Raw genomic sequence first — 11,233 nt, 5'->3', positions numbered from 1 at the left:
CAGCAGCAGCGGAGGAGGAGTTTGGATTTGATATCCCGCTTTATCACTACCTGAAGGAGTCTCAAAGCGGCTAACAATTTCCTTTCCCCTTCCTGCCCCACAACAAACATTCTGTGAGGTGAGTGGGGCTGAGAGACTTCAGAGAAGTGTGACTGGCCCAAGGTCACCCAGCAGCTGCATGTGGAGGAGTGGGGACGCGAACCCGGTTCACCAGATTATGAGTCCACCGCTCTTAACCACTACACCACACTGGGTCTCAGGGTTGGAGTCAGGCATAGGCCAGCAACAAAAACCATAGATCACCTGCAGTTAAATCTTTATTCAAAGGAACAAGCCACAGCTCAGGAATAGTGTTCTTAGCAACTCTTCCCTGGTCTTGCCCCAATGAAGCAGTTGCAAGGACAGAAGGTCGCCACCTTCCCAGTGTCCACCTGGAGTCCTCCTCTCCAGGGTCTTTCCCATGCAGTCTCATGCTGTGTCTGTGCACAACCACCCTCTGCTCTTTCATTTCATTTCTCTGTGAGTTCTAGGAGACCAAGGGGGAGACTCCCTGGAGCAGCCTGTCTCTGCTCCATCTCTTGGCTGCCCTCCTCTCCAGCCTCAGAGTCAGAGTCTGAACCAATCTCTGCCATAGCCTCTTCCTGTTCACTAAACCCTGTTACCTCTTCAGCTTCTGACACCACCTCCTCCCAGTCTGCTCTTTCTTCCTCTGACCACTCATCACTGTCCCACCACCAATTCCCTGGCTCTGAGCCTTCTTCCCTTGGGGGTTTCCTGGTTGGTGCATCCCATCACTCTTTTGTATCCCCCCAGTCCATGACATCCAGCCAGTACAGACGTCAGAACGGCTTTTCCAGCCCTATATGCAGAGGCTGGAACCTTCTGCGTGCGAAAAAAATGTGTGGTTTAACATTAATGGTGCAATTCTGTGGTGTCTGGGAGTGTGTCCCAGAGGAGCATCAGATTTTACAGTGGGTGGGGGGGGGGAAAGAAACTAGAGATTCCCTCCCATCTTGCTAGTATGGGTCCAACACAGCTTTGGAATTGGCGGTTTGCCTATTGACTTCATGAGAATCTTGTATAAAAAAACAAACCCACAGCATTAATTGGAACTAATGAGATATTAACAATGAAAAATTTATTAGATAATTTTCACTTAAATTAGTTTCAATAGTCCTTCCTGAACATTAAACAAAAAAGTTCAGCACATGCATTTGTGGTTTAAGTTAGTTAGACAACGTGGCGTATACTTCTGTTTCCTTATTGTAGAGCTCGTGTGAATTACCAGCACCAAAAACAAAGTAGATTTCAACAGTGAACATTCCAGTTGTGTTTTTTTTTTAAAAAAACAAATCTTTCCATTGTGAAATAAGCATAATGGTTATTGAATCAGTTCAACGGCTTCTGCACCTTTTTTGCATACATATTTTCTACAAATCAAAGGCACGATAAAGCCAACGCTAACTACTTGAAAGCTCAATTTATTGCAAAATGAAAATGAAGCACATGATTAATACCTTCTTTGCAATTAACAGAACTGGAAAGTTCTTATCTCAAGCCAGATTATGGCCTAATAATTCTCATTATGGTTTATATATTTTTTCACATTCTTTTTAATGATGGCAGGTTCCCTGACAGCTCATACTAGGCAGGTTTGACTAATCTCAGTGGGATAACAGTATAAATGTTTGAAGAAATGTCATCCCCCCCCCCCAATAAAAAGATCTTCAGCACACTATGTCGATTCTCCAGCAACAATGCACATTGATTTAAGGAAGGTCACAGTCAGTATTAAGTGGACACACAGTTATCAAAATAACATGGCACTATGCATTGCATTTGTCCTTCACTGCTTAAGTATTCACACAAGAAACTCACTCATTCATGATATGATATATCAGTATGGTTTCACACAGCTACATTTTTGTTTTCTTCTGATGTGAGGTATACAGTGGATATCAAAGCACAAACATTCAATTTTAAGGCATGTGTGAAAAAGGTACGCATCTTCTAAGTGAAAAATCCAATTCCTGTTATTTTGGCTCAAATGACATAATATAAATGTAACCATTTCTCTAGCCCTAAGTGGAAAAACTTTTTTAAAAAATAAAAATGGCCAAGATTCAGAAAGCTGTATCTTACACCCTGAAGGCTTTTGGGCATACCCAATTTGGAGTCTTTTTTTTTTTTTTTTTTGTCTTTTAAAAATTCAATTGGCAAGTCTTGTCACAAATGGCATTTGTGACACTTTCAAAAGTTTCTTGCCATGTTGGAAGGCTGCTATTTTTGAGAAACAAAATTCCCATTGTATGCTTCCTTGGATCCTGGCCATGATGACCAATAAAGACCGAACCATTCTCTACTATTCCTCCAGGACATTAAAGATGTACCAAAACACCTTACAAAAATTACAAGTCACTAACAATGGCATATTATATGAGGAAGAAACCAGAGTGGAAATAGATAGTGGTTACTCATCATATTGTACTCGCAGACCATTGTGAAAAATCACTGAACAACAGGAGCTCTGTGTGAAGTTCCAAACAATTTTTTTTTTACACACCAAAAAACTCGTAATTTATTGTGGATAGGTTAGGCTGACCAAATAGAGTTTTACTCCTGGCTGGTTAAAAGAATCCTAAATATGCATTTGAGACAACTTGGGGAATGTTGTGTGTTATATAAAGTCCTTTGCTGGAAGTGTCTTCTATTTCTTCGTCACACTGGCCACTGCCTTCTTGGCAGCATCTTCAAGGTCACTTGCGGCAGTGATTGGGAGCCCACTTTCAGTCAGAATGCGCTTGGCTTCATGAACATTTGTCCCTGGCGGGAGAAAGAGGAGGGGAAAAGTTAACTTCCAGTTTTTGTCTTCTAGATTTTGCAGGTTCAGAAGAAGGAGACCGAATGGAGATCCTATTTTACACCTAATGAACATTTTGATGTGAAATCACCACACACACACACACACACACACACACACACAACAACAACAACAACAACTCAGCAGGTTTCCAGTATTCATGACTGCACAGATAATATCAAAACACAAAGATGGGGTCTGTTAAGGTTTCAAGAGCCACAGAAATACAACTTCAAGGACAATCTTCTGAAACTTGGACAATTGGAAATTGCAGAGTTTGGAGAAAATGGAGGGTAAAGTGCGAGACTGGTTACATTACGCCCAGATTAAAGAAGTTTTTAAAAATGACAAAAAACTAGGGTTCCAGGTGGAGAAATCGAAGTTGGAGACAGAATTGTTAGAACCAAAGACTAAGGTACTATCAAGAATGTATAACTTGCTGTTAAAATGGAACACACAAGACGAAATGGTTAAATCTGCTATGATAAAGTAGGCACAGGATATTGGGCATAACATTATGTTTGAGGACTGGGAAAGGTTGTGGACCACTGGGCTGAACTTCACTGCATGTAATGCTTTGAAGGAAAATGTAATGAAAATGATATACAGATGGTACATGACCCCAGTTAAACTTGCCAAAATATACCATTCGTCTGATAATAAATGCTGGAAATGTAAAGGAAATGAAGGAACATTCTTTCACCTCTGGTGGACTTGCCCTAAAGTGAAGGCCTTCTGGGAAATGATATATAACGAGTTGAAAAAGGTATTTAAGTATACCTTCACTAAGAAACCAGAGGCCTTCCTCCTGGGTATTGTCGGCCAGAAGGTGTTAAAGAAGGACCGAACATTTTTTATGTACGCAACAACGGCAGCAAGGATACTCATTGCCAAGAATTGGAAAACTCAAGATCTACCCACACTGGAAGAGTGGCAGATGCAGCTGATAGACTATATGCAACTGGCGGAGATGACTGGCAGAATCCGAGACCTGGGAGAAGAAAGGATTGAAGAAGATTGGAAGAAATTTAAGATTTATTTACAAAAATATTGTAATTTGATTGAATGTTAAGAAGGATGCTTGATCATAAATAATTGGCCACCACCAAATTAGACTGGAATTTGATGCTAAGTGAGATCAAGGAAAAGACAAACCCTTTGGGAGAACTATTAGACTATATTTAAATGAGTGGATATAAGATTGTAAACAAGATGATAATTTGCTTGAAAAAACTTTTCAACAATGTAAGTGGGAGCAGGAGACGCGAGGAAGTCTAAACAAGTTATGAAATTTTGTTATGATATAAGCAATGTTGTTTATTACTTATGTTTTTCTTTCACAAAAAATCTTAATAAATATTTATATAAAAAAAAAGATTAAAAAAAAATCTTCTGAAACTTGGAGAGTCCCTGCCAGTGTATACAATACTGAGCGAGCGGTAGAATAATAGAATCATAGAGTTGGAAGGGATCCCAGGAGTCATCTAGTCCAACCTCTTGCAATGCAGGAAACTCAGCTAAAGCATCCACAGCAGATGGCCATCCAAGCTCCACTTAAAAACCTTCAAGGAAGGAGAGTCCACAACCTATCTATCGAACAGTTCGTACTGTCAGAAAGTTTTTCCTGATGTTTAGCTGAAATCTCCATTGGCCTGATTTGGTAGCTGGATTTCAAAGGGGCAGAGGAACCAGAGACCAAATTGCAAACGTGTGCTGGATTATAGAAAAAGCTAGAGAGTTCCAGAAAAACATCTACTTCTGCTTCATTGACTATGCAAAAGCCTTTGACTGTGTCGACCACAGCAAACTATGGCAAGTTCTTAAAGAAATGGGAGTGCCTGATCACCTCATCTGTCTCCTGAGAAATCTCTGTGTGGGACAAGAAGCTACAGTTAGAACTGGATATGGAACAACTGTTTGGTTCAAAATTGGGAAAGGAGTACGACAAGGCTGTATATTGTCTCCCTGCTTATTTAACTTATATGCAGAATTCAACATGCGAAAGGCTGGACTGGATGAATCCCAAACTGGAATTAAGATTGCCAGAAGAAATATCAACAACCTCAGATATGAGGATGACACAACCTTGATGGCAGAAAGTGAGGAGGAATTAAAGAATCTTTTAATGGGGATGAAAGAGCGCAAAATATGGTCTGAAGCTCAATATCAAAAAAACTAAGATCATGGCCACTGGTCCCATCATCTCCTGGCAAATAGAAGGGAAGAAATGGAGGCAGTGAGAGATTATACTTTCTTGGGTTTCATGATCACAGCAGATGGTGACAGCAGTCACGAAATTAAAAGATGCCTGCTTCTTGGGAGAAAAGCGATGACAAACCTAGATAGCATCTTAAAAAGCAGAGATATCACCTTGCCAATAAAGGTTCGCACAGTTAAAGCTATGGTTTTCCCAGTAGTGATGTATGGAAGTGAGAGCTGCACCATAAAAAAGGCTGATCGCCAAAGAATTGATGCTTTTGAATTATGGTGCTGGAGGAAACTCTTGAGAGTCCCATAGACTGCGAGAAGATCAAACCTATCCATTCTTAAGGAAATCAGCCCTGAGTGCTCACTGGAAGGACAGATCGTGAAGCTGAGGTTCCAATACTTTGGCCACCACATGAGAAGAGAAGACTCCCTGGAAAAGACCCTGATGTTGGGAAAGATGGAGGGCACAAGGAGAAGGGGACGACAGAGGACGAGATGGTTGGACAGTGTTCTCCAAGCTACCGACATGACCAAACTGCGGAGACAGTGGAAGATAGGAGTGCCTGGTGTGCTCTGGTCCACGGCGTCACGAAGAGTCAGACACGACTAAACAACAAGTTTTCTGTGTTCTCGTAGAACCTTTTTGATTGGAGATGCCAAAGGTTGAACCTTGGACCTTTGGCATACAAAGTATATGTTCTACTGCTGAGTAAAAGGTCCTCCTGCTGTATATTCAAAACAGGCCAATATGTGCTCAGCAGTAAATTGTTTAGGTTAGGGCAGGAAACTCTTGGCCCTTTAGACATTGCTAAGCTACTACTCCCATCACCCCTAGCAAGCATGGTCAATGAGCAGAGACGCTGGGAGTCACAGTCCAGCAACATATGGAGGGCTAATTTTTTCCTACACTGATTAGATTAAGGTTGCTGCAATGCAGTGCATATTCCTTGGAACAACAGAACACACTTTTGAGCCTAAGGTTGCAATCCTGTGCACATTTACCTGGAAGTAAGCTTCATTTAACAGACAGTGGGACTTAATTCTGAGTATATATGCACAGGACGGAATGGTAAGAGCCGCATTAGCTGATGCACACTTCATGTTCAGTCAACAGCAGCACTGCTTCCCCTTTGAAAAAAAAATGCCATAAATTAAGAGAGACATTTCAGGGAAGTGTGCGTTACACTCTGTCAAGCTCCTATAAAAGGCACATGCATAGCTAAATGAGAGGAGATTAATTAAAAGAGATGACTGATTGCTGCTCACATCCTGTAGCTCTTTGCTCATTAATGCTGGAAAAAAAGATAGGCGCAGTTGAAATGTTCTGGCAGAGTGATCATATAAATTCCAGCTTTCCCAAAAGCCTCCTATGCGCTTTGGGCATCTCCTGACAATGATGGCACCTTTCACGGGGTAGCAGAAAGGGCAATGCACAAGACAAAAAGGTCTGTCAGAAATCAAGACAGGTGCTCCCCCCCCCCAAGCTCTGGAGGCTTTAATAAGCACAGGCACTGAATGTCAATAAGGAAGATCAATACAAAAATGACAAGTGCCGTCTCGGAACCATCCTGGGAGTGGAGACCTCATCTGGGCCTTGGGTGAAATATCCACAGGTCTATGTTGGGACTAAAGCTAGAAAGAGGACAGTCACCTTTATGTTTCATTCCTGGAGCAGTAAAGCATTGTAATAAATCAACGGGAAAGGGATCAGTGTCTGGCTGTATAACGTGGAACAGATATATTTCCCCCATGTAAGTCAGGATGGCAGGAACATACAGAGCTGTTTTAGACAAGTCCATTGTCTGCATTGATTGGAAGAGGCTCTCCAGGGTTTTGGACCGGGGACATTTTCCAGCCATTCCTGGAGATGCCAGAGGTTGGACCAGGGACCTTCTGAATGGTCTACCAGTGATCAGCAGTTCTTCTAGTTAAGTAGGGCTGGCTGGCTAAGTCTTATGCAACAAGTGCAACAAGCATCAAAGCGGCTCAAGAAATATGCACCAATGAAGTATTATTCAAATGCCTATGCCCTGCAGGAGCTGGTCTGCTACTATGCATTTATACTAGAGACGGGAAATGTGATTTTCCAGGTGCTGATGGACCACATGTCCCATCATCACTGCTGGATAGGGCTGATGGGAGTTGGAGTCAAACTGTCAGCATGGTCAATGGTTAGAGATGATGTAGTACAGAATATCTGTGGGGGGCATCATGTTGGGGGAAGGCTGGTTGAGAGACTTATTTTTATTCAGAGCGGATGCTCAAGAAGTTCAATTCTCTGTGGGCCTTCAATTTCTACACTTGAACACAAAATAAGTAGAGGCTTATGCCCGTTCGTTAAGTAACTACATTTCAATTGGATGAAATGAGTTTCACATACCAGGAATATTAGTAGGTGGCTTAAATCACCACTAACCAGGGAGCTGAAGAATTATCTTAATTGTGGTGGATGGAAAAATTCTTGCAAAATCTTTCCCTCAAATTGCATGTGAGTGAGAACATCGATCTTTAAGTTTAAGAGCCAATGGTTTCACAGTCCCAACAGCAGGTGAAATCTCTCCATCTCAATTGCAGGAAGGCCAGTTCAATAGTGTTTACTCAGCTTCAAACTGTAAGTAACAAAACCACTGAAGACCACTTACATTAGTCATTTACCACCCACTGTGATAGGTTTAGCCTGTTTCTTTGTTCAAAGTATCGCCAAACTTGCAATACTTCTTGTTATAGTAATGTACTAAATGCACCTTTGCACTGAATATACCCATGAAAAGATTATCTTGATTCAACTCATTTACCTCCAATCAAAACTGCTTGATTGTGATGCACGGAGGGAAACTGAAAAAACAATCCTTTTTTCAAAAACGGGATGGAGCAGAGGAACCTCCTATCATACAGTAGCCTATCATACAGTGGTTTGACTTTACCTGGCAGAAATTCCAACTAAGTCATCAGAGAACAAAGCCAGGCTCTATCTGTATAATTCAGCTGATTTCATTGCTGTGCTCTTCTGTCTTGTTGAATGGTTAAACCAGGGCTGAATGACCTGTGGCCTTCCAGATGCGAACTCAACACATACCTCTTTGGCAAAGCATCATTTCCCTTTCTAGGGTCAGATAGGTTTAGAAGGCTATGCAATGTTCACACAGCATAGGAAGAAAGCATGGAGGTTACAAAATGCAGGCACACAAAAACCAAGGCTAATACATTCTATCTAAAAGGTTAAACGCAATTGGTATTGGGACAGTTAGTGCAGAATCTATATCTATATCTAATATTCAATCAAATATCACAATTTTTGCATCATTGTTGAACTCTAACTTCCATCAGCCTCAGCCAGCATGACCAATGAGAAGAGATGGTGGGCACCATTGTGCAAAAACAACTGGAAGACCACAGGTTTCCCATCGTGATTTTTAAATAGTTTAGCACAATGTGCACAAGCCTGCCCTCTCATTGAGGACTGCATGCTCCGCTCACCCTTTCTTCCTATGTGACTGCTTTTAGTTAACAGAAACTTCCCATGCTGCCCAAACTGAAAATTGTGGTTAATAATAACAACTATGGTTTGTTTAAAGAAGTCAGTTTTCATAAACAGTGTTTCAAAATGACATGTTTTAAACTAACCAGAGTTAGTGTTAAGCACAGTTTGTTACACCTGGTGGCAAGATAAACCATGGGTAAGGGAAGAGGAAAGCTTCTGAATTTCTCCTCAGGAGGAGAGGCTGAGAGGGAGTATGCAAGCTCAGGAAGCGGCCATTTGGTACTGTGCATGAGCAGGGAATTATCCTTATGATTAATTGCTACAAAACACTCAAGAGTTATGAACTGACTTATCTGACATTTAAAAGACTGGGATAGCTCCAGCTTGAACAAAACTCTTGAATGTGTAGTGAAGCCCTGTGGGGTCTTAAAATGCAATCAGAAGAGTTCAGGCCAGCTCTAGTTAAAAGGGACTTCTGATGCAACATTTTAAAGGAAAAGTGAACTGTGGCACGCAGTGCCGGCGATCTGGAGAGGCATACATAAAAACCTTACAATAAGTTTTACTTTGATTATGCACCAAGTGTGCTGAAAAACACAGAAATAAGGTCATGGAAACTTCTTCCAAAGAAGAGCTTATCTGGGCCACTTTTTGTTGATAATTGGCAATCTCTGAAAAACTATCACTTGGCAGTGCTCAGAGCTTCCTTCTGCCCTGTTTTCTTTCTGCACACATAATGCAGCCCCAATGCAGCTTCCAAAAGACAAACACAGTTTTGACCTTAACTCCCTCTTCCTTTGCCACTAGAATGTAATTAATGTCATCTCAATATTTAACAATTTGTGCTGCTTCAGCCCTTTTAATCGGAGATAATCCTAAATGAGAGCAGAAGGATGTTAGTCATTCTGGAGACTACTGCTTATGCTCATGAATATGCCAGGACGTTTCCACAGAATGTGAAGATAAATTATAATCAGGTCACTTCAGGACGAGAATGGGGAATTTTTAAACGGGATAAGATGCTGAACCAATTTAAGCTTCCAAATTGCATCAAGATCATTTTAATTTGGGTGTGTGTGTGCCAAATTCTTTTTATACTTTCATAGAGGGATTTTAAGGTTTTATTTTCCTGCTCTTGATATCCCCTTTGCCAACTTTTGTATCAACAATACAGAATCCCTCCTGCAGTATATTGACTTTCGGTGCGTTCAGTTCATGTAAAATCTCAGGTGAACTTTTCATTTACCAGGTAAAGTGGTTTACTTGTGCAAAAGAGCCATGAACGAGTAGCTTTTAGGTTTCCGGTACACTAATTTCTCTAACTTCTCATGTTTGAGTACTCGGAACACTGAAAATTGCAGAGGCAACTGCAGCTGAGAATCATGAAACTCACCTGCTCCTTTTAGGGAATGAACAATATGCTCTGAGAGGAAAAGATTCCGCAAATACATCCAAAGTACTGTGTGAAATGACTCCCGCATTCCACCAAGATATTGAAGTTTTGAAATGAAATTGTTGAAAAACTGGAGTATCACAGATCAGTTGGAAAGCATCTCAAAAGCCAAATTGTCCAATCCCCTATCAAAGTAGGAAATACAGCTTCCCTGACAGGTGACCATGCAGCCTCTGCCAATAAACCTCTAATGAAAGAGCCTATCACCTTCCGAGGCAAACTGTTCCGTTGCTAAATAGCTTTCCCAATCAGTTTCCCCTAACACTTAGTCAAAATCTTCCTTCTTCTAATTTGAACCCATTGTTTTAAGGTTCTGACAACCCTGGGTTTGTCTTATGACATGTGGTGGTGTTGTGCTAAAATACAGTGGTACCTCAGGTTACAGACACATCAGGTTACAGACTCCGCTAACCCAGAAATAGTACCTCAGGTTAAGAATTTTGCTTCAGGATGAGAACAGAAATTGTGCAGTGGCAGCGTGGCAGCAGCGGGAGGCCCCATTAGCTAAAGTGGTACCTCAAGTTAAGAACAGTTTCAGGTTAAGAACAGACCTCCAGAATGAATTAAGTTCTTAATCTGAGGTACCACTGTAGCAGTCAGCACATTCCACCTTGAGCAATTATTTGCTGGTGCTAGCAGGCCTCAAAACTGAGGTGCATGGCTGCAAATGGTTGCTGGAGCTGTCTTCAGGGAAATGTCACTGAGAGATCACTCTGAGGTTGTCACTCTGGTGTATTACAGGCTTGGCACTTTTGAAACGTCATGAAACATCAAGCCAGGACATCTAAAACCATACTAGTGCCCTGCTCCCTCCTTACTCGGCAGCCTTCCCTAAACCAAATTCCTTGTTCATTTTGCCACATCAAAATGCTTAAGGGAATGTTAATGAGATCCTCCTAAAAGAAAGCTAATTATACTAGCAGCTTTCTTCTAATGACACCCCTTAACTGTTAACCATAAAGGATTATTTCTGCTACATAGATGAGATATTTCTAAAACATGTGGGAGAGCAATATGAGCAGGGCAAGAGACACCCGGGCTTGTATCCAACTAGGTCATTGCACGAGCGAAACGGCATTGTGCAATGGAAAACCACCTGCACCCACCCCAAATCTGCTCCAAGATTTTACTTAACCTTTTTTCCATAGCAGATTTGAGTGTGGGACAGGGGGCATGCAGTAGAAATAAAGGGAGGGGAGTTCTGTTGTGTTATTCAACTACTTAGTTGGCT

At 41.5% G+C, this 11,233-nt stretch overlaps 1 protein-coding gene across 1 annotated transcript in view; it reads right to left on the bottom strand.

Annotated features, from left to right (window-relative positions):
• Positions 1 to 1,121: 1,121 nt before the first annotated feature.
• SUCLG2 (succinate-CoA ligase GDP-forming subunit beta) overlaps positions 1,122 to 11,233 on the bottom strand; it is a 233,391-nt gene continuing 223,279 nt past the window's right edge. Inside the window, exon 11 of the mRNA XM_083724827.1 lies at positions 1,122 to 2,823. Within this exon, the coding sequence (XP_083580953.1) occupies positions 2,708 to 2,823 (116 nt within the window). The 3' untranslated portion in view covers positions 1,122 to 2,707. The remainder of the gene's footprint in view (positions 2,824 to 11,233) is intronic.

Source organism: Podarcis gaigeae, assembly GCF_964106915.1.
Source record: "Podarcis gaigeae genome assembly, chromosome: 2".
NCBI lineage: Eukaryota > Metazoa > Chordata > Lepidosauria > Squamata > Lacertidae > Podarcis > Podarcis gaigeae.
This window is presented reverse-complemented; position numbering and strand designations above follow the sequence as displayed.